We start from the raw sequence: 25,081 nt of genomic DNA on the forward strand, positions 1-25,081 counted from the left end.
ATGATCCAGGACCTCGGAATAAGAATGGAGGCAAAGATCGAGAAGATGCAAGAAATGTTTAACAAAGACCTAGAAGAATTAAAGAACAAACAAACAGAGATGAACAATACAATAACTGAAATGAAAACTACACTAGAAGGAATCAATAGCAGAATAACTGAGGCAGAAGAATGGATAAGTGACCTGGAAGACAGAATGGTGGAATTCACTGCTGTGGAACAGAATAAAGAAAAAAGAATGAAAAGAAATGAAGACAGCCTAAGAGACCTCTGGGACAACATTAAATGCAATAACATTCGCATTATAGGGGTCCCAGAAGGAGAAGAGAGAGAGAAAGGACCAGAGAAAATATTTGAAGAGATTATAGTCGAAAATTTCCCTAACATGGGAAAGGAAATAGCCACCCAAGTCCAGGAAGCGCAGAGAGTCCCATACAGGATAAACCCAAGGAGAGACACGCTGAGACACATAGTAATCAAATTGGCAAAAATTAAAGACAAAGAAAAATTATTGAAAGCAGCAAGGGAAAAATGACAAATAAAATACAAGGGAACTCCCATAAGGTTAACAGCTGATTTCTCAGCAGAAACTCTACAAGTCAGAAGGGAGTGGCATGATACACTTAAAGTGATGAAAGGGAAGAACCTACAACCAAGATTACTCTACCCGGCAAGGATCTCATTTAGATTTGATGGAGAAATCAAAAGCTTTACAGACAAGCAAAAGCTAAGAGAATTCAGCACCACCAAACCAGCTCTACAACAAATGCTAAAGGAACTTCTCTAAGTGGGAAACACAAGAGAAGAAAAGGACCTACAAAAACAAACCCAAAACAATTGAGAAAATGGTCATAGGAACATACATATCGACAATTACCTTAAACGTGAATGGATTAAATGCTCCAACCAAAAGACACAGGCTTGCTGAATGGATACAAAAACAAGACCCATATATATGCTGTCTACAAGAGGCCCACTTCAGACCTAGGGACACATACAGACAGAAAGTGAGGGGATGGAAAAAGATATTCCATGCAAATGGAAATCAAAAGAAAGCTGGAGTAGCTATACTCATATCAGATAAAATAGACTTTAAAATAAAGACTGTTACAAGAGACAAGGAAGGACACTACATAATGATCAAGGGATCAATCCAAGAAGAAGATATAACAATTATAAATATATATGCACCCAACATACGAGCACCTCAATACATAAGGCAACTGCTAACAGCTATAAAAGAGGAAATCAACAGTAACACAATAATAGTGGGGGACTTTAACACCTCACTTACACCAATGGACAGGTCATCCAAAATGAAAATAAATAAGGAAACAGAAGCTTTAAATGACACAATAGACCAGATAGATTTAATTGATCTTTATAGGACATTCCATCCAAAAACAGCAGATTACACTTTTTTCTCAAGGGCGCATGGAACATTCTCCAGAATAGATCACATCTTGGGTCACAAATCAAGCCTCAGTAAATTTAAGAAAATTGAAATCATATCAAGCATCTTTTCTGACCACAACGCTATGAGATTAGAAATGTATTACAGGGAAAAAAACGTAAAAAACACAAACACATGGAGGCTAAACAATACGTTACTAAATAACCAAGAGATCACTGAAGAAATCAAAGAGGAAATAAAGGCTTGTTCAAGTACAAAAGGCTATTTACTATATGTAAATCTTTGCTTAGAGAATGAACTAGCTAAATATGTCTCTGAACAACACAAGACAAGGCACACACAATTTTTATGGCAGTAGACCTGAAAGAAACATGTACTTTGTAGAAAAACCAGGCCACAGAAACACCTGTGGCATATGAATAAAGGTCTTTCTGAATATTTGATGAAGTGCCAGAGGTTGCTCTTTGCACACAGCTTATTTAGAAATATTTGGCTCTCCATGTTACTTTTGTTAATACAGAGAGAACAACAGCTTTCAAACACTACCACTGTACAGCCTGAGTAGAGGTGAGAAAATAATGGAATACAGGGCTAGGAATGCAGATTGCAGCCGAATTCTGGAGGACCTGGAATGCCGGTATCGGGATTTTATTTAGTAAGCAACTCATTGAAATTTTTTGTTGTTGTTTCTTATTGTTTGTGCTTGATCCTGTGAGCACCATCATAGAAATGTGCTTCAGGAAAATTAACTGCAGAGCAGAGGGTAGTTTGGATTGGAAAGAGAGCCTAGAGGTAAGGACCTAGCTGGTCTACTTAGAGTAGAAAAAGGTCAAATGCCCTAAAGTGGCAGAAGTAATGGACAGGAGGGAAAGGATGCTGATGCAGGAACTATTACCAAGGATTAGCAAGTGACCTGAAAACGATTACGATGATCAGGGTAAGGAGAAACCAAAAATAGCTCCTCAAGTTTTGACTCGGAGAGTACAGAGAGTAATAATGTGGGGAGAGAGGGGTGGGGGGAGAGAGAGAGAGAGAGAGAGAGAGAGAGAGAGAGAGAGAGCGAGGGAGACAGGGAACACCCTAGAGGAGCTGGAAATGTTAATTTTATTTCCTTTACTCCTGTGAAAACAGGTTTTCTTCTTACTTCCCTCATTGTTCCTTCTTAGTCTTATATGTTGGTTTCTCTTCCTTTGTTTGTCCTTTAAAAGTTAGCATTTCAGACAAATCACTAATATCTGGGCAATGCAAGCCAGTTAGATACCTCTTTCTGTGTAGCAAATGGAATAAAATTTTAAAGGGTTTATCACCTGCAGTATTGTTATCAGTGTAGATAAAAGATATGTTAAAAAAAAAAAAAAGATATGGTTATGTGCTCCTGAGGAAGGGGAGTATAAATTGGGAATTAGATTTTATATTTAGAGGTACATATACTATATACTTCGGGGTTTTACAGTTTAAATCAACTTTATTGATATTTACTTATGAAAAAATACATTCATGTAAGTGTATTGTTTGGTACGTTTTGATGAAAGCGTACCCACGTAACTACTACTCCAATTAAAATAAAGGAAACTTTGTACAAACCTTGCACCAGCCCAAATGCCTCTCTGCCACTGTTTTGGACCTCTGGCATCACCTTGGCTTGAAATGGACCCCAGCTGCTCCTGTTCCACTGGTGGATCCTGCACCTGTGCTAACTCCTGCAAACTCACCTCCTGCAAGAAGGGCTGCCACTCCTGCTGCCCCATGGGCTGTGCCAAGTGTACCCATGGCTGTGTCTGCACAGCAGCACTGGACAAGTGCAACCACTGCCCCTGATGCCAGGCAGATCCCGCTCCCAGATGTAAACAGCACCACGTACAAACCTGCATTTTTTTTTTTTTATGCTACCCTAACCGGATTGCTACATTCCTTTTTCTATAAAATATTTGAAGGACAGTAAGCTCATCTAGATTCCTTAAAAAAAACTTTATTACCCCCCAAGTTCACTCATATCCCTTTGCTGTCATTTTCTCTCTAACCGCCCCCCCCCCCCGCGAAACATAAACATGATTCTGCTTTCTGCCACCATGGATTATTTTTCCTGTTTCAAAATTTCAAATAAATGGAATCATATGGTATGTAATTTTTGTGTCATTTGTAACTAAAGAAAAGTTTTCAAATGTCTCCAGATTGATGTACATTAATAGTTCATTCCTTATAATTACTGAGTAGTTCCAATACAGTTCCAATTTCATTAGTTCCACTAAAATTTGTTTATATAGTCACCTGTTGATAGATTCTGTTTCCAGTTTTTGCTCATTGTGAATAAAATTGTTATTAACATTCATTTTTTCTATTAACTTTTTTTTTACTGGAACATAGTTGCTTTACAAGGTTGTGTTAGTTTCAATGAAGTGAATAAGCTATGTTTATATATATAATCCCTCCCTCTTGTACCTCCCTCCCCCCCACCCATCCCACCCATCTAGGTCATCACACAGCACGGAGCTGAGCTCCCTGTGCTGTGCAGCAGGTTCCCACTAGCTATCTATTTTACACCTGGTAGTGTATATATGTCAATCATAATCTCCCAATTCGTCCCACCCTCCCCTTCCCCCACTCTGTCCACATGTCCATTCTCTACAACTGTGTTTCTTTTCCTGCCCTGCAAATAGATTCATCTGTATCATTTTTCTAGATTCCACATATATGCGTTAATATACAATATTTGTTTTTAGTCTTTCTGACTTGCTTCACTCTATATGACAGACTCTAGGTCCATCCACATCTCTACAAATGACCCAATTTCGTTCCCTTTTATGACTGAGTAATATTTCATTGTATACAGGTAACACATCTTCTTTATCCATTCATTTGTCGATGGACATTGAACTTGTTTCCATGTCCTCGCTATTGTAAATAGTACTGCAATGAACACCGGGGTACACATCTTTTTTTTTAAAATTAATTTATTTATTTTTGGCTGTGTTGGGTTTTCGTTGCTGCGCCGGATTTCTCTAGTTGAGGCGAGCAGGGGCTACTCTTTGTTGCGGTGCACAGGCTTCTCATTGCGGTGGCTTCTCTTGTGGAGCACAGGCTCTAGGCATGCGGGCTTCAGTAGTTGTGGCACGCGGGCTCAGTAGTTGTGGCTCACAGGCTCTAGGGCGCAGGCTCAGTAGTTGTAGCGCATGGGCTTAGCTGCTCCACGTCATGTGCGTTCTTCCTGGACCAGGGCTTGAACCCGTGTCACCTGCACTGGCAGGCGGATACTTAACCACTGCGCCACCAGGGAAGCCCCCGTATGTCTTTTTGAATTATGGTTTTCTCAGGGTATATGCCCAGTAGTGGATTGCTGGGTCATATGGTAGTTCTATTTTTAGTTTTTTAAGGAACCTCCATACTGTTCTCCATAGTGGCTGTATCAATTTGCATTCCCACCAACAGTGCAAGAGGGTTCCCTTTTCTTCACACCCTCTCCAGCATTTATTGTTTGTAGATTTTCTGATGATGCCCATTCTAACCGGTTTGAGGTGATACCTCATTGTAGTTTTGATTTGCATTTCTCTAATGCTTAGTGATGTTGTGCAGCTTTTCATGTGCCTCTTGGCCATCTGTATGTCTTCTTTGGAGAAATGTCTATTTAGGTCTTCTGCCCATTTTTTGATTGAGTTGTTTGTTTTCTTCATATTGAGCTGCTTTGTATACTTTGGAGATTAATCTTTTGTGAGTTGCTTCATTTGCAAATATTTTTTCCCATTCTGAGGGTTGTCTTTTCGTCTTGTTTAGGGGTTCCTTTGCTGTGCAAAAGCTTTTGTTTCATTAGGTCTCATTTGTTTATCTTTGTTTTTATTTTCATTACTCTAGGAGGTGGGTCAAAAAAGATCAGTATCTTATAGTTTTCTGAATACAGATCTTTTACCTCCTTAGGTAGGTTTATTCCTAGGTTTTTTATTCTTTTTGTTGCAACGGTGAATGGGATTGTTTCCTTAATTTCTCTTTTTGATCTTTCATTGTTAGTGTATAGGAATGCAAGAGATTTCTGTGCATTAATTTTGTATCCTGCAACACTACCAAATTCATTGATTACCTCTAGTAGTTTTCTGGTGGCATCTTTAGGATTATCTATGTATAGTATCATGTCATCTGCAAACAGTGACAGTTTTACTTCTTCTTTTCCAATTTGTATTCCTTTTATTTCTTTTTCTTCTCTGATTGCTGTGGCTAGGACTTCCAAAACTCTGTTGAATAATAGTGGTGAGAGTGGACATTCTTGTCTTGTTCCTGATCTTAGAGGAGATGTTTTCAGTTTTTCACCATTGAGAATGATGTTTGCTGTGGGTTTGTCATATATGGCCTTTATATTATGTTGAGGTAGGTTCCCTCTATGCCCACTTTCTGGAGAGTTTTTATCATAAATGGGTGTTGAATTTTGTCAAAAGCTTTTTCTGCATCTACCGAGATGATCATATGGTTTATATTCTTCAGTTTGTTAATATGGTGTATCATACTGATTGATTTGTTTATATTGAAGAATCCTTGCATGCCTGGGATAAATCTCACTTGATCATGGTGTATGATCCTTTTAATGTGTTGTTGGATTCCGTTTGCTAGAATTTTGTTGAGGATTTTTGCGTCTACGTTCATCAGTGATATTGGTCTGTAATTTTCTTTTTTCGTGATATCTTTATACAGTTTTGGTATCAGGGTGGTGGTGGCCTTGTAGAACGAGTTTGGGAGTGTTCCTCTCTCTGCAATTTTTTGAAAGAGTTTGAGAAGGATAGGTGTTATCTCTTCTCTAAATGTTTGATAGAATTAGCCTGTGAAGCCGTCTGGTCCTGGACTTTTATTTGCTGGAAGATTTTTAATTACAGTTTCAATTTCATTACTTGTGATTGGTCTGTTTATATTTTCTAATTCTTCCTGATTCAGTCTTGGAAAGTTGTACCTCTCTAAGAATTTGTCCATTTCTTCTAGGTTCAATTCTTTTCATTCTTTTTTCTTTATTTTGCTCCTTGGCTGTTATTTCCACCATTCTATCTTCCAGCTCACTTATTCATTCTTCTGCTTCAGTTATTCTGCTATTGATTCCTTCTAGTGTACTTTTCATTTCAGTTATTGTGCTGTTCATCACTATTCCTTTGTTCTTTAGTTCGTCTAGGTCCTTGTTAAACATTTCTTCTCGATCCGTGCCTCCATTCTATTTCCGAGATTTTGGATCGTCTTTACTATCATTACTCTGAATTCTTTTTCAGGTAGGTTGCCTATTTCCTCTTCATTTATTTGGTCTTGTAGGCTTTTACCTTGCTTCTTCGTCTGTAACATATTTTTTTGTCATCTCATTTTTTTGATGAGTGGGGCTGTGTTCCTGTCTTACTGGTTGTTTGGCCTGAGGCGTCCAGCAGTGGAGTCTGCAGGCAGCTGGGTAGGGCTGGGTCTTGGTGCCGAGATGAAGACTTCTGGGAGACCTCACACCGATTAATATTCCCTGGGGTCTGAAGTTCTCTGTTAGTCCAGCGGTTTGGACTCGGCATTCCCACCACAGGAGCTCAGGCCCAACTCCTGGCCTGTGAACCAGGATCTCGCAAGCTGTGCGGCGTGGCAAAAAAAAAAAAAAAAAAAGAAAGAAAGAAAGAAAAAAGAAAAAAAAAGAGCAGAACAATAACAAAGAATTAAAAAAAAAAAGAAAGGCCGGAAAAGCCCTTGGCGCAGTGGGGGCGGGGGGGGGGGGCGCAGACTTTCGTGGAGGCAGGGCCTAGGCTCAGGACCTATGTGGCTGGAAAGGGCCCTGGAGGGAGCGCAGGGGCAGGGCTTAGGCTCAGTGCCGATGGAGGGGGCTCTGGAAGGTGGAGGTTCAGGCCCGGGACCCCAGCAGACTCTCCAGGGCCCAAGTGGGCGGGGGAAATACTGGCTGAGTTCCCCTCCAATTCCCCAATCCCCTGAAGGTCCCTCCCTGTCCCCACTGATCCCTGCACTGTGGGTGGGCCCCTCTGATAGTGGGAACCCCTCCCCTTCCCCAGCCACCCCTCAGGGGTGCCGGTCCCATCCCACCTCCACTTTTCCTCTTCCCCTCCTTCCCCCTCACGTCCTACCTAATCACGTGGGGATTTCTCCTGTCCCTTTAGGTCATTAACATTCATATTTAAATTTTTGTGTGGATATGTTTCATTTTTATTGGGCACATATATAGAAGTGGAATTGCTAGATTATATGGTGAGTATATATTTAACCTTATGAGAAACTGCCAAGTTGTTATCCAAAGTGGGTGTACCATTTTACATTCCCACCAGCAATGTGTGAAAGCACTGGCTGCTCCACATCCTTGTCAACACTTGATGCTATCACTCCTTTGAATTTTAGCCATTCTAGTAGGTGTGTGATTGTATTTCACTGTGTTTTAATTTGCATTACTCTAATAACTAGTGATGTTGTGCATACTGCCATGTGTTTATTGGCCACTCATATATCTTCTGAGAAATGTCTGCTCAAATACTTTGCCCATGTTTAAATTGGGTTGTTTGTCTTCTTATTGAATTATAAGTATTTGAGATACGAGTTCTTTATCAGATATATGTATTTGTGAATATTTTCTCCCAGTCTGTGGTTTGCTTTTTGATTTTACTAAATGTGGTCTTCAAAGAGCAGAAGTTTTTAGTTTTAATGACATCTAATTTATCGCTCTTTAAAAATATGACTAGAACTTTAGGAACTCCAGCTTAAGAAAATGTAAGCCTCAGCTTCAATTTGCTACCTTTCTGTTATTCACCTGGGATGCTTGAAAATTGCAGAATTAGGTTAGAATCTAGGTAAATCTTACAAAAGTCCATGAATATGACTTTTGTTTATATTATAAACACTTTTGTTTATATTAATATTTATCATTTTGTGGGTGTATGATATTCAATAAGCAGTGTACTAAATACTTCACATATAATGTTTCATTTAATCCTTACAAAAAGCCTTAGTGAAGAGGAAACTTGGATTCTGAGTAATAAAATAAGTAGACTAAATGCTTAAATATTATCAGTAGCAGAACTAGAGTCTACCTGACTCCAAATCCCTTTGAATCTTAAATACTATGCAGTATCCTGTCTAGGAAATCTTTGTATATGTAAAAGTCATGAAAATATTTTCCTATGTTTTCTTCTAGAAGTATTACATTTTAGTTTTTATTTTTGTGTTTGTGATCCATTTGGGTTCATTTTTGTATATGGTGTGAGGAAGGATTGAAATTCATTTCCCCCAATGGATATCTAGTTGCTCTGTCATCATTTGTTGAAAAGACTATCCTTTCTCCCACTGAATTACCTTGACACCTTTCTGGAGAATCACTTGACAGTCTGTGTGGGTCTATTTCTGGAACCATTGTTCTGTTCCATTGATCTGTATCTCTACTCTTATATGGATACTACATTGTATTGATTACTATAACTTGATAACATATCTTTGTGATATTGCGATTTATAATAAGAAATATATATTTCTGGCACAGAGCTCCTAAAACCCTTGGAATTACTTAAGTGTTGAGAGTGACAAAGGTGTCTTTTGTTACGTTGATGAGGTGATCTTTGGAATATCCCTAAATTACATAAAGGTGGGGGCTGGTCACCAGAGGAACCAACCAATGATGTGAATACAGGGTTGGAACTTTCAGTCTGACCTCAGGGAGGAGAGAGGGACTGGAGGTTGAATCAATCATCAATGATTTAATCAATCATGCCTATGTAATGAAGTCCCCATAAAAACCCAAAAGGACATGGTTTGGGAGATTCTGGGTTGGTGAACACATGGAGGTGCTGGGAGAATCGTGCACCTGGAGAGAGCATGGAAGCTACATGCCCTTTCCCCATACCTTGCCCAATGCATCTCTTCCCTCTGGATGTTCCCGAGTTATATCTTACTATAATAAACCAGCAATCTGGTAAGTAAAATGTTTCTTTGAGTTCCATGAGCTGCTCTGGTAAATTAATCAAACACGGGGAAGGGGGCCTAGAAACCTCTGATCTATAGCCAGTTGGTCAGAAGTATAGGTAGCAACCTGAACTTGTGACTGGTGTCTAAAGTCCAAGGTTGGGGGGAGTCATTGGAACCCCCAATCTATAGCCAGTTGGTCAGAAGCACAAGTGACAATCTGGGCTTGCAAGGGGCATCTGAATTGCAGGGGATGAGGGGTCCTGGGGGGTGTTAGTCATCTGTGACTGAGCCCTTTACCTGTGGAATCTGATGCTATCTCTGGGTAAGTAGTGTCAGAATTGAGTTGAATTCATGGACACCTTGTTGATGCCAGAGAACTGTTTGGTATTGTGTGGGAAATTCCTCCTATCCAGTGAGCATGCACACATACGTCATACATTGGAACTGGGTCAAGGAACCCAAAAGAATCTTGAAGTCAGGTAATGTAAGATATCCACCTTTGTGGGGTTTTTGTCAACATTGTTTTGGCTATTCTAGGTCCTTTGTATTTCTGTATAGATTTTAGAATCAGTTTATTAATGTCTATTTTAAAAACCTGCTGAGATTTTCAAGTGGTGTTGGCAAAGTTGGGCAGTCCCATATAAGTCAATGAAGTTAGAACCTACCCTCACACCATACACAAAAATAAACTCAAAATGGCTTAAAAACTTAAATATAAGATATGATACCATAAAACTCCTGGAAGAGAGCATAGGCAAAATATTCTCTGACATAAATTGTAGCAATGTTTTCTTAGGTCAGTCTCCCAAGGCAATAGAAATAAAAGCAAAAATAAATAAATGGGACCTAATCATATTACAAGCTTTTGTACAGCAAAGGAAACCATAAACAAAACGAAAAGACAACCTATGGACTGGGAGAAAATGTTTGCAAATGATATGACCAATAAGGGCTTAATTTCCAAAATATACAAACAGCTCATAAAACTCAATAACAAAAAAAACAAACAACCCAAATGAAAAATGGGCAGAAGACCTAAATAGACATTTCTCCAAAGAAGACATACAGATGGCCAACAGGCACATGAAAAGATGCTCACCATCGCTAATTATTAGAGAAATGTAAATCAAAAGTACAATGAGGTACCACCTCACACCAGTCAGAATGGCCATCATTAAAAAGACTACAAATAACAAATGTTGGAGAGGGTGTGGAGAAAAAGGAGCCCTCCTACACTGTTGGTGGGAATGTACATTGGTGCAACCACTATGGAAAACAGTATGGAGGTTCCTCAAAAAACTAAAAGTAGAGTTGCTGTATCATCCAGCAATCCCACTCCTGGCCATATATCCAGACAAAACTATAATTCAAAGAGATACATGCACCCCTATGTTCATAGCAGCACTATTTCCAATAGCTAAGACATGGAAGCAACCTAAATGTCCATTGACAGATGAATGGATAAAGAAGATGTGGCACATATATACAATGGAATATTACTCAGCCATAAAAAGAAACGAAATTGAGTTATTTGTAGTGAGTTGGATGGACCTAGAGTCTGTCATATAGAGTGAAGTAAGTCAGAAAGAGAAAAACAAATACCGTATGCTAACTCATATATATGGAATCTAAAAAAAAAAAAAGGTTCTGATGAACCTAGGGGCAGGACAGGAATAAAGACACAGACATAGAGAATGGACTTGAGGACACAGAGAGGGGGAGGGTAAGCTGGGACGAAGTGAGAGAGTAGCACTGACATATGTACACTACTACCAAATGTAAAATAGATAGCTAGCAGGAAGCAGCTGCATAGCACAGGGAGATCAGCTCAGTGCTTTGTGACCACCTAGTGGGGTGGGATAAGGAGGGTGGGAGGGAGATGCAAGAGGGAGGGGATATGGGGATATATGTATTCATATAGCTGATTCACTTTGTTATACAGCAGAAACTAACACAACATTGTAAAGCAATTGTACTCCAATAAAGATGTTAAAAAAAAAAAAGTGGAAACAACCCAAATTTCTGTCAACTGACAAATGGGTAAACAAAATGTCATATATCCATACAATTAACTATTATTTGGTTATAAAAAGGAAATTCAGTAGTGATACAACATGGATGAACCTTGAAAACATTAGGCTAAGTGAAAGAAGTCAGTCACAAAAGACCACATATTATATGATTCCATTTATATGAAATGTTCAGAACAGGCAAATCTTTACAGACAGAAAGTATCAATAGATTGGTGGTTTCCAGGGGCTAGGGAGAGAGGGAAATTGGGATTGATTGCCATTAGGTATGGAGTCTTTTTTAGGGTACTGAAGATGTTCTGGAATTAGATAGTGGTGATGGCTGCACACCCTTGTGAATATACTAAAAAACACAGAATTGTACACTTTAAAAGGGGGAATTTTAGGTATGTTAATTTTATCTCAATAAAGCTTTTATAAAAAAAAATACACAGAAGCAACCTAAATGTCCATCAAGAGATGAATGGTACATATATACAATGAAATACTACTCAGCCATAAAAAAGAATGAAATAATGCCATTTGCAGCAACATGGATGAACCTAGAGATTATCATACTAAGTGAAGTAAGTCAAAAAGAGAAAGACAAATACCATATGATATTACTTATATGTGGAATCTAAAATATGACACAAATGAACCTATCTACAAAACAGAAACAGACTCAGAGACATAGAAAACAGACTTGTGGTTGCCAAAGGGGTTGGGGGAGGGAAGGATTGGGAGTCTGGGATTAGCCGATGCAAACTATTATATATACAATGGATAAACAGCAAGGTCCTACTGTATAGCACAGGCAACTATATTCAATATCCTGTGATAAATCATAATGGAAAAGAATATGAAAAAGAATGTAAATAAATATATAACTGAATCACTTTGCTGTACAGCAGAAATTAACACAACATTGAAAATCAACTTTACTTCAATAAAATAAATTTTTTAAAAAACCTGCTGAGATTTTGGTTGAACTTGCGTTGAATTTAAAGGTAAATTTGAGGAGTGTGTACATCTTAATACTAAGTCTTCCAATTTGTGAACATAATACAACTCTCCATTTAATTAGGTCTTTTTTCTATTCACTCAGCAATATTTTATAGTTTTCAATGTACAAATGTTACACGTATCTTTGAGTATTTCAGGTTTTATAATGCTTCTATAAATTTATTATTTTTATTATTTATTGTTATTTAAAATTTTTAAATTTCCAGTTGTTAACTGCTTACATGGCGAAAAAAAATTCAATTTTTAAAATACTGACCATATATTCTGGATCTTGATATATACACTTAATAATACTTCTAGTAGGTTTTTTTTTTTTTTTTGGTAGGTTCTTGATGATTTTCCTTGTACTAAAACATGTCATCTGTGAATAAGACTAGTTTTACTCCCTTCTTTCTGACTGTGTGCCCTTCATTTATTTTTCTTGCTTTAATGCACTGGCTAGGACTTCCAGTACAACGTGGGCATGATGTGGTGGATACAGCACCTGGCATTTCTTCCCACTTCCTTCTAGTGTGACCTTCTGTGCTGAGTAGATGGAAAGCTAAATACTAAGTTTCCCAGACTCCCTTGGCATCAGAGTTCTACAGTTGGCTAGATTCCACCAATTAGATACACCTACACACATGAGAAAATGTGAAGCTAAAGTGGAGGTCCTCTTACTGCCGCTTTTGGCTGTTTACTGATGACAAACACAGTCATGGAACTGTGGGGTTTTCGGCAGTGTCCAGCCTCCAGTTTCATGGCTCTCAAGAGGCGGTAGAATCAGCTTCCTGACCTCTGGATTGCAGCTACAGTGTTTTGTTGGTTGGTTGGTTGGTTTTATTTTGTTTTTAACTTTAGTAGTCCTAGTGGCAAACTCCTGATTCCCCACCTTCCTGCTTATGGCAGAGGAGGTAACGCCACTGGGAGATCAGTTTTGTGATGTTTAAGGAGTCATTTCTGGACCTCAGCTTATAACTCAGTCTTCCAGCCCTTCCAGTGATTTTTTTTAAATGATCTAATTCTTTGTAATAAATCCCTTTCTGTTTAAAATACTTCAGGTGGCATCTCTTTCCAGCACTGTGATACACACAGTCAGGAGAGACATTCAGCAAAGGTTTAAACAAACACTAATCGGCAGATGTGGAAATAACCAGCCAGTTCAGGGACAGAAATTAAGACCCTGGAGAGACAGGTGTGCCAGACACGTCTCTATCAAAGAAAACAATGCACTACCCTAGTTATCAGGGAACCAGAATCAACTTCAGGACAGGCTGTGCTGCAATGCAGCCTGTGTGTTGAGTTGGTAAACCTCTGTCCTGGGGCTCTTGTGGCTCCTGCCATTCCCTACGACTAGGAACAAGTTTGATCCCAAATTGCTGGGCAAGATTATACCTTTAGCTCAATGTGAAGCTATCTCAGCGATAACAATTAGAGAGATGCAGGGACAGGGCAATAAGCAGAGCAGTTTAAAGCTTAAAAGAATAATTTCAAGGTGAATAAAAGGCAAAGGTACTTCATAAAGTATTTAGTATATGTATGGTACTCATTACCCCCAAGATGTGAAATAGATATATATATTTATATGTATTTTTCCTCATATACCGTTAAGAATTGTAAGTAGTCAGACAAGTCATTGAGCCCATTTGTCATCTAATTTAGAAATCCCCTCCATGTTACTGACTAATGGTTATCCAGCTCTTGCTTGAATAGTTAGAGTGATAGAGAGTTCACTATTTCACAAACCTGGCTATTCCATTTTTCTAATCATCAGAACTTTGTTTTTAATGTTGAATACCAAATCATTTCTCTGTAATTTTTTCTGTCTCAGGGTAAGCACATGGTCTTTTGCTACTTATCTCTGTTTCAAAGTATCTCTGTATATCTCTCCAGAGATATCCATTCCCACTCACAAAAGGCCTCAATTTCCTTTTAGGAAATCATATCTCTTCCGTGATGTATGGTTTTCGGAAGAAAAAAACCTGTGTGCCTGCCTCCCACTTTGGAAACAAAGGGCAAATCTTTCCTTTCCTCGCCCTCATAAAACCAGCAAAAGTATGTGTCCTAGTTTTGGTCAACTTTCTCTTCAGTTTTTTAATTTTAAGAGAATGTGGCATGAATTAAAAAAAAAGTTAGACATCATTCAGCACAGAGGTAGTATGCCAACTACATGTGCAGTTATGAGACAGTGGCTGCACTTTCAGCTTTCAGATAAAGTTGTGTTACCTTGGTTATTGTTCATCTCAGAATCTGGCTCTCTAATCTCAAGTCTAAGCACTGCCAATAGCCTCCCAATGGTTAAATTATCTTTTAGAGTTTCTGTTGCTTGCAATTCAAATCTCTAACCAAAACACTATACATGAATGAGTGGGTAGCTTTTTTTCCCTGAAGTGTCTAGTTGCTGCTTAACTTAGTTAGGGACAATTTGGTTGCAATAGACAGAACCCACTCCAGCTAACTCAAAAAATGAGTTTTATTGAAAGAGCACAAAGAAGCCTCAAGGCACTAAGGACAGGAATTAGAGCTGTGTCCAAGGGAACTGAAGCAGGGAAATGGGAAGTCAGGAACTGTGGTTATTCTTTCCATCTCTCAGGAGTCAAGCGTTCTCCTTCATATTTGTGTCTCTCTTGTGGCTTCACTGCTATTTTCTACACATGTATTCTTGTCTCTATTCTTGCTGGGTTCCTGTTTAATCATCTCATATCGACTGTCCATGATCTTTTAGCTTAACATACAATCAGTGACTACAACTCTATGTCTCTTAGTTCAGATTATCCAAGGGAGAAAAATGTGCTCTCTGGCTGCCAGTAGATTGGCTGGCTTTGAGTTACTCACCTTTAGTCAAATCAGCTAGGGAAGAGGTAGGGGCAGGTTAACTGTATATCCCTCTAGAGGCAGTGGATGTGGCAGGTCAAGGTAGAAGGTACTGTTGGGAGTACCTGGTAAACGGACTGACTGGTCCGGTGTGTGTTTGATGGATAAATGCTCCCCACAAGGTCAGATATTTTGAAAAACTGTAGCCTGGGAATTGGAAGTTATCCTTTTCTAAGAATCATCCAAGATTTCCTACTCACTAAGAATAATCTTTCCACCAAAGGATACCTGCTTGTTTGTTTGTAAGTAGTCATACTGATTCTAGTCACCAGTTGTTGCCCCCGAGAGGCTGACAGAGACCCATCGTTTCTCCTCATTCTCTGTCATATTCCAGGATTTCTCAGAGTGATGTCCATGGACCGCCTGCATTAGAATCTACTGGGAAGTTTGTTTAAAATGGAGATAGATTCTTGGGATTCTCTCTAGATCTACCAAATCAGCATTTCTGCAGGGGTAGGAGTAGAAGGAGCTGGCCATCTGCATTTTAAACAAATTCTCTAGGTGATTTTCAAGTACATTAATGTTTAAGAACCACTAAGCCAGAATATAAATTACTTGAGGACGTGGCACAGTTAGTGTGTCCTGTTCAGGACTAAATCCCTTACACATTGCCTGGCACATAAAAGACACATACAGTTTCAATAAACTATCTCTTACATCTACAACATAATTCTGATTATATACAAATGTATAATAACAGTGATAAGGCTTAACTTAAAATTACTGATTGAATCATAAACTCTTGATTATATTACAATACCAAAATATTTCTATCAATTACTAAGAATACTTGTAAGGTGCCAAAAATCAGCCAATTATTAAAAAAACAAAACAAAACAAAAACTTCCTGCAAACAAAAGTCCAGGACCAGATGGCTTTACTGGGGAATTCTACCAAACATACAAAGAAGAACTTATACCAAACCTTCTCAAACTCTTCCAAAAGACTTGAGAGGAGGGAACACTCCCAAAGTCATTCTATGAAGATGCCATGACCCTGATACCAAACTACACAAAGACACTACCAAAAAGAAAACTACAGGCCAATATCTTTGATGAATGTAGATGCAAAAATTCTCAACAAAATATTAGCAAACCAAATCCAACAACACATAAATAAGGTCATAACACCATGATCAATTAGGATTCATCCCAGCATCACAAGAATGGTCCAACGTATGTAAATCAATCAATGTTATACACCACATCAACAAAAGAAAAGATAAAAACCATATGATCATCTCAATAGATGCAGAAAAAGCATTTGATAAAATTCAATATTCATTCGTGATAAAAAACTCTTACCTGGGGACCTTCAAGATGGCGGAAGAGTAAGACGTGGAGGTCACCCTCCTCCCCACAAATACATCAGAAATACATCTACGTGTGGAACAACTCCTACAGAACACCTACTGAACGCTGGCAGAAGACCTCAGACCTCCCAAAAGGCAAGAAACTCCTCATGTACCTGGGTAGGGCAAAGGACAAAAGAAAAAACAGAGACAAAAGAATAGGGACGGGACCGGCACCAGTGGGAGGGAGCTGTGAAGGAGGAAAGGTTTCCACACACTAGGAAGCCCCTTCGCGGGCGGAGACAGGCGGGTGGCGGGGGAAGCTTCGGAGCCACGGAGGAGAGCGCAGCCACAGGGGTGCGGAGGGCAAAGTGGAGAGATTCCCGCACAGAGGATCGGCACCGAGCAGCACTCACCAGCCCGAGAGGCTTGTCTGCTCACCCGCCGGGATGGGCGGGGGCTGGGAGCTGAGGCTGGGGCTTCGGTCGGATCGCAGGGAGAGGACTGGGGTTGGCTGAGTGAACACAGCCTAAGGGGGCTAGTGCACCACAGCTGGCCGGGAGGGAATCCGGGAAAAGGTCTGGAGCTGCCGAAGAGGCAAGAGACTTTTTCTTGCCTCTTTGTTTCCTGGTGCGCAAGGAGAGGGGATTCAGAGCGCCGCCTAAACGAGCTCCAGAGACGGGCGCGAACTGAGGGCTATCAGCGCGGACCCCAGAGACGGGCATGAGACGCTAAGGCTGCTGCTGCCGCCACCAAGAAGCCTGTGTGCGAGCACAGGTCACTATCCACACCTCCCCTCCCGGGAGCCTGTGCAGCCCGCCACTGCCAGGGTCCCGTGATCCAGGGACAACTTCCCTGGGAGAACGCACGGTGCGCCTCAGGCTGGTGCAACGTCATGCTGGCCTCTGCCGCCGCAGGCTCGCCCCGCCTCCTCCGTACCCCTCCCTCCCCGCGGCCTGGGTGAGCCAGAGCCCCCGAAGCAGCTGCTCCTTTAACCCCGTCCTGTCTGAGCGAAGAACAGACGCCCTCAGGCGATCTACACGCAGAGGCAGGTCCAAATCCAAAGCTGAACCCCAGGAGCCATGCGGACAAAGAAGACAAACGGAAATCTCTCCCAGCAGCCTCAGGAGCAGTGGATTAAATCTCCACAATCAACTTGATGTACCTGCATCTGTGGAATACCTGAATAGACAATGAATCATCCCAAATTCAGGCAGTGGACTTTGGGAGCAACGATATATATATATTTTTTTCTTTTTCTCTTTTTGTGAGTGTGTTTGTGTATGCTTCTGTGTGTGACTTTGTCTGTATAGCACTGTTTTTACCATTTGTCCTAGGGTTCTGTCTGTCCGTTTGTTTTTTTTTTAGTATAGTTTTTAGTGCTTGTTATCATTGGTGGACTTGTTTTCTGGTTTGGTTGCTCTCTTCTTTCTTTTTCTTACTTTTTAATTTTTAATAATTATTTTTTATTTTTAATAACTTTTTTATTTTATTTTATTTATTTATTTTTTCTTTCTTTTTTTCTCCCTTTTATTCTGAGCTGTGTGGATAACAGGGTCTTGGTGCTCTGGCCGGGTGTCAGGCCTGTGCCTCTGAGGTGGGAGAGCCGAGTTCAGGACATTGGCCCACCAGAGACCTCCCAGCTCCATGTAATATCAAATGGTGAAAATCTCCCAGAGATCTCCATCTCAACGACAAGACCCAGCTCCATTTAACGACCAGCAAGCTACAGTGCTGGACACCCTAGGCCAAACAACTAGCAAGACAGGAACACAACCCCACCGACTAGCAGAAAGGCTGCCTAAAATCATAATAAGGTCACAGACACCCCAAAACACACCACTGGACGCAGACCTGCCCACTAGAAAGACAAGATCCAGCCTTATCCACCAGAACATAGGCACTAGTCCCCTCCACCAGGAAGCCTACACAACCCACTGAACCAATCTTAGCCACTGGGGGCAGACACCAAAAACAATGGAAACTACAAACCTGCAGCCTGTGAAAAGGAGACCCCAAACACAGTAAGTTAAGCAAAATGAGAAGACAGAGAAAGACACAGCAGATGAAGGAGCAAGGCAAAAACCCACCAGACCAAACAAATGAAGAGGAAATAGGCAGTCTACCTGAAAAAGAATTCAGAATAATGATAGTAAAGATGAGCCAAAATCTTGGAAATAGAATGGAGAAAATACAAGAAACGTTTAACAAGGACCTAGAAGAACTAAAGAGCAAACAAACAATGATGAACAACACAATAAATGAAATTAAAATTCTCTAGAAGGAATCAATAGCAGAATAACTGAGGCAGAAGAATGGATAAGTGACCTGGAAGATAAAATAGTGGAAATAACCACTGCAGAGCAGAATAAAGAAAAAAGAATGAGAAGAATTGAGGACAGTCTCAGAGACCTCTGGGAAAACATCAAATGCACCAACATTCAAATTATAGGGGTCCCAGAAGAAGAAGAGAAAAAGAAAGGGACTGAGAATATATTTGAAGAGATTATACTTGAAAACTTCCCTAATATGGGAAAGGAAATAGTTAATCAAGTCCAGGAAGCACAGAGAGTCCCATACAGGAAAAATCCAAGGAGAAACATGCCAAGACACATATTAATCAAACTATCAAAAATTAAATACAAAGAAAAAAATATTAAAAGCAGCAAGGGAAAAATAACAAATAACACACAAGGGAATCCCCATAAGTTTAACAGCTGATCTTTCAGCAGAAACTCTGCAAGCCAAAAGGGAGTGGCAGGATATATTTAAAGTGATGAAAGGGAAAAACCTACGACCAAGATTACTCTACCCAGCAAGGATCTCATTTAGAGTCGATGGAGAAATTAAAACCTTTAAAGACAAGCAAAAGCTAAGAGAATTCAGCACCACCAAACCAGCTTTACAAAAATGCTAAGGGAACTTCTCGAGGCAGAAAACACAAGAGAAGGAAAAGACCTACAATAACAAACCCAAAACAATTAAGAAAATGGTAATAGGAACATACATATCGATAATTACCTTAAATGTAAATGGATTAAATGCTCCAACTAAAAGACATAGACTGGCTGAATGGATACAAAAACAAGACCCGTATATATGCTGTCTACAAGAGACCCACTTCAGACCTAGGGACACATACAGACTGAAAGCGAGGGGATGGAAAAAGAGATTCCATGCAAATGGAAATCAAAAGAAAGCTGGAGTAGCAATTCTCATATCAGATGAAATAGACTTTAAAACAAAGACTATTACAAGAGACAAAGAAGGACACTACATAATGATCAAGGGATCAATCCAAGAAGAAGATATAACAACTGTAAATATTTATGCACCCAACATAGGAGCACCTCAATACATAAGGCAAATGCTAACAGCCATAAAAGGGGAAATCGACAGTAACACAATCATAGTAGGGGACTTTAACACCCCACTTTCACCAATGGAAAGACCATCCAAAATGGAAATAAATAAGGAAACACAAGCTTTAAATGATACATTAAACAAGATGGACTTAATTGATATTTATAGGACATTGCATCCAATAACAACATAATACACTTTCTTCTCAAGTGCTCATGGAACATTCTCCAAGATAGATCATATCTTCGGTCTCTCCTTCAACATATGCAAATCAATCAATGTGATACACCATATTAACAAATTGAAGAATAAAACCCATATGATCCTCTCAATAGATGCAGAAAAAGCTTTTGACAAAATTCAACACCCATTGATGATAAAAACCCTCCAGAAAGTAGGCATAGAGGGAACTTACCTCAACATAATAAAGGCCATATGTGACAAACCCACAGTCAACATCGTCCTCAATGGTGAATAACTAAAGCCATTTCCACTAAGATCAGGAACAAGACAAGGTTTCCCACTCTCATCACTATTACTCAACATAGTTTTGGAAGTTTTAGCCACAGCAATCAGAAATGAAAAAGAAATAAAAGGAATCCAAATCAGAAAAGAAGAAGTAAAACTGTAACTGTTTGCAGATGACATGATACTATACATAGAGAATCCTAAAGATGCTACCAGAAAACTACTAGAGCTAATCAATGAATTTGGTAAAGTAGCATGATGATACAAAATTAATGCACAGAAATCTCTTGCATTCCTATACACTAATGATGAAAAATCTGAAAGAGAAATTAAGGAAACACTCCCATTTACCATTGCAACAAAAAGAATAAAATACCTAGGAATGAACCTACCTAAGGAGACAAAAGACCTGTGTGCAGAAAACTATAAGACACTGATGAAAGAAATTAAAGATGATACAAACAGATGGAGAGATATACCATGTTCTTGGATTGGAAGAACCAACATTGTGAAAATGACTGTACTACCCAAAGCAATCTACAGATTCAATGCAATCCCTATCAAACTACCACTGGCATTTTTCCCAGAACTAGAACAAAAAATTTCACAATTTGTATGGAAACACAAAAGACCCCGAATAGCCAAAGCAATCTTGAGAAAGAAAAACGGAGCTGGAGGAATCAGGCTCCCTGACTTCAGACTATACTACAAAGCTACAGTAATCAAGACAGTATGGTACTGGCACAAAAACAGAAATATAGATCAATGGAACAGGATAGAAAGCCCAGAGATAAACCCACACACATATGGTCACCTTTTTTTTGATAAAGGAGGCAAGAATATACAATGAAGAAAAGACAGCTTCTTCAATAATTGGTGCTGGGAAAACTGGACAGCTACATGTAAAAGAATGAAATTAGAGCACTCCCTAACACCATACATGAAAATAAACTCAAAATGGATTAAAGAGCTAAATGTAAGGCCAGACACTATAAAACTCTTAGAGGGGGCTTCCCTGGTGGCGCAGTGGTTGAGAGTCCGCCTGCCAGTGCAGGGGACACGGGTTCGAGCCCTGGTCTGGGAGGACCCCACGTGCCGCGGAGCAACTGGGCCCGTGAGCCACAATTACTGAGCCTGCGCGTCTGGAGCCTGTGCTCCGCAACAAGAGAGGCCACGATAGTGAGAGGCCCGCGCACCGCGATGAAGAGTGGCCCCCGCTCGCCGCAACTAGAGAAAGCCCTCGCACAGAAACGAAGACTCAACACAGCCATAAATAAAAATAAATAAATAAAGAAAGAAGCTTTCATTTAAAAAAAAAAAAAAAAAAAAAAAAAAAAAAAAAAAACTCTTAGAGGAAAACATAGGCAGAACACTCTATGGCATAAATCACAGCAAGATCCTTTTTGACCCACTTCCTAGAGAAATGTAACTAAAACAAAAACAAACAAATGGGACCTAATGAAACTCAAAAGCTTTTGCACAGCAAAGGAAACCATAAACAAGATGAAAAGACAACACTGAGAATGGGAGAAAATATTTGCAAATGAAGCAACTGACAAAGGATTAATCTCCAAAATTTACAAGCAGCTCATGCAGCTCAATAACAAAAAAACAAAAACCCAATCCAAAAATGGGCAGAAGACCTAAATAGACATTTCTCCAAAGAAGATATACAGATTGCCAACAAACATATGAAAGAATGCTCAACATCATTAATCATTAGAGAAATGCAAATCAAAACTACAATGAGGGCTTCCCTGGTGGCGCAGTGGTTGAGAATCTGCCTGCCAATGCAGGGGACACGGGTTCGAGCCCTGGTCTGGGAAGATCCCACATGCCGCGGAGCGACTGGGCCCGTGAGCCACAATTACTGAGCCTGCGCCTCTGGAGCCTGTGCTCCACAACAAGAGAGGCCGCGATAGTGAGAGGCCCGCGCACTGCGATGAAGAACGGCCCCCACTTGCTGCAACTGGAGAGAGCCCTCGCACAGAAACGAAGACCCAACACAGCCATAAATACATAAATAAATAAATAAAATATTTAAAAAAAAACTACAATGAGATATCACCTCACACCAGTCAGAATGGCCATCATCAAAAAATCTACAAACAATAAATGCTGGAGAGGGTGTGGAGAAAAGGGAACCCTCTTGCACTGTTGGTGGGAATGTAAACGGATACAGCCACTATGGAGCACAGTATGGAGGTTCCTTAACAAACTAAAAATAGAACTACCATATGATCCAGCAATCCCACTACTGGGCATATACCCTGAGAAAACCATAATTCAAAAAGAGTCATGTACCACAATGTTCACTGCAGCTCTATTTCCAATATCCAGGACATGGAAGCAACCTAAATGTCCATCGACAGATAAATGGATAAAGAAGATGTGGCACATATATACAATGGAATATTACTCAGCCATAAAAAGAAATGAAATTGAGTTATTTGTAGTGAGGTGGATGGACCTAGAGTCTGTCACACAGAGTGAAGTAAGTCAGAAAGAAAAAAACAAATACCGTAAGCTAACACATATATATGGAATCTAAAAAAAAAAAAAAAGTCATGTAAAACCTAGGGGCAGGACGGGAATAAAGACGCAGACCTACTAGAGAATGGACTTGAGGATACGGGGAGGGGGAAGGGTAAGCTGGGACAAAGTGAGAGAGTGGCATGGACATGTATACACTACCAAATGTAAAACCGATAGCTAGTGGGAAGCAGCCGCATAGTAATGGGAGATGAGCTCGGTGCTTTGTGACCCCCTAGAGGGGTGGAATAGGGAGGGTCGGAGGGAGGGAGACGCAAGAGGGAGGAGTTATGGGGATATATGTATATGTATACCTGAATCACTTTATTATAAAGCAGAAACTAACACACCATTGTAAAGCAATTATACTCCAATAAAGATGTTAAAAAAAAAAACAACAAAAAAGAACTCTTACCAAAGTGGATATAGAGGGAACATATCTCAACATAATAAAAGCCATTTGTGACAAATCCACAGCCAATATAATACTCAACAGTAAAAAGCTGAAAGCCTTCCCACTAAAATCTAGAATAAGACAAGAATACCCACTCTCACCACTTCTATTTAATATTGTATTGGAAGTCCTAGCCACAGCAATCAGAGGAGAAACAGAAATAAAAGATATCCAAATTGAAAGGGAAGAGGTAAAACTGGCATTATATGCAGGTGACATGATACTATATATAGAAAACCCTAAAGACTCCACACAAAAAGTGCTAGAACTGATAAACGAATTCAGCAATGTAGCAGGATACCAGTTTAACATACAGAAATCGGTTGCATTTCTTTACACTAATGATGAAATATCAGAAAGGGACAGTAAAAAAAGCAATCCCTCTTATTTTTTTAAATTAATTTTTATTGCAGTATAGTTGATTTACAATGTTGTGTTAGTTTCTGCTGTACATCAAAGTGAATCAGTTATATGTATACATGTATCCACTGTTTTTTAGATTTTTTAGCCCAGAAATAAACCCACACACCTATGGTCAATTAATCTTTGACAAAGGGGGCAAGAATATACAACGGAGGAAAGACAGTCTATTCAGCAATGGTGTTGGAAAAGCTGGACAGCCGCATGTAAATCAATGAAGTTAGAACACTTCCTTACAGCATACACAAAAATAAACCCAAAGTGGCTTAAGACTTAAATATAAGACACGACACCATAAAACTCCTAGAAGAGAACACATGCAAAACATTCTCTGACATAAACCATAGCAATGTTTTCTTAGGTCAGTCTCCCAAGGCAATAGAAATAAAAGCAAAAATAAATGAATGGGGCCTAATCAAACTTACAAGCTTTTGCACAGCAAAGGAAACCATAAGCAAAACAAAAAGACAACCTACGGACTGGGAGAAAAATATTTGTAAACGATATGACCGACAAGGGGTTAATTTCCAAAATATACAAACAGCTCGTACACTAAAAGCAAACAACCCAGTCAAAAAAACGGACAGAAGACCTAGACATTTCTCCAAAGAAGACATGCAGATGGCCAAAAGGGGATTATCAGATACAAACTACTGTATATAAAATAGATAAACAACAAGACAACAAGGTCCTACTGTATAGCACAGGGGGAAAAAAAAAATATATATATATATAGCAATCACTTTGCTGTACACCAGAAACTAACACAACATTGTAACTCAACTACACTTCAATAAAAAAATCAGCCCATTATTGTGATACCTTTACTAGTTAGAGTTCTCCTTTGCTTTTATGTTAGACTTGCTTTCAGCCCATATTTCAATTCTTCTTCCCCAAATGGCATAGGTATGGTGTTCATGTCCTATGGGTCCAATTTCAATTACTTTTACATCAGACCATTTTGAGGTAGAAATATTCGTCTATATTTAGCCTTGCTGTTCATTTTTCTATTAGTTACTTTTTTTTTGGCCACGCCCTGCATGGCTTACGGGATTTTAGTTCCCCCACCAGGGATTGAACCCGGGCCACAGCAGTGAAAGCGCTGAGTCTTAACCATTGGACAGCCAGGGAATTCCCCTATTAGTTACTTCTTATGTTTCATAGTTGTAGAGTGCAAAAAATGATTGTGGGATGAATGGGCATGTGAGGTGGTGATGGTCATGCAGATGACTTGCTATTAGTAATTCCAAGTGACTCTTTAAGAAAGTGGTGGGTCATAGTCTTTCTTCTCCTTTTATATTTTGTAAAAAATGTATTGTTTTTACACTATTGTGGAACAAATATAATAGCAGTTTTATG

General features: G+C 39.5%; 2 protein-coding genes across 2 annotated transcripts in view; one reads left to right on the forward strand and one right to left on the reverse strand.

Annotated features, from left to right (window-relative positions):
- WIF1 (WNT inhibitory factor 1) overlaps window positions 1-25,081 on the reverse strand; it is a 156,199-nt gene that overhangs the window by 120,043 nt on the left and 11,075 nt on the right. The gene's annotated exons all lie outside the window — the stretch shown is intronic.
- Window positions 3,061-25,081, forward strand: part of LOC118902786 (putative metallothionein MT1DP) — a 31,516-nt gene continuing 9,495 nt past the window's right edge. The window contains exon 1 of the mRNA XM_036867456.1: window positions 3,061-3,214. Coding sequence (XP_036723351.1) covers window positions 3,061-3,214 — 154 coding nt within the window. The remainder of the gene's footprint in view (window positions 3,215-25,081) is intronic.

This window comes from Balaenoptera musculus, chromosome 10 (genome assembly GCF_009873245.2).
Source record: "Balaenoptera musculus isolate JJ_BM4_2016_0621 chromosome 10, mBalMus1.pri.v3, whole genome shotgun sequence".
In the NCBI taxonomy this organism is placed as follows: domain Eukaryota; kingdom Metazoa; phylum Chordata; class Mammalia; order Artiodactyla; family Balaenopteridae; genus Balaenoptera; species Balaenoptera musculus.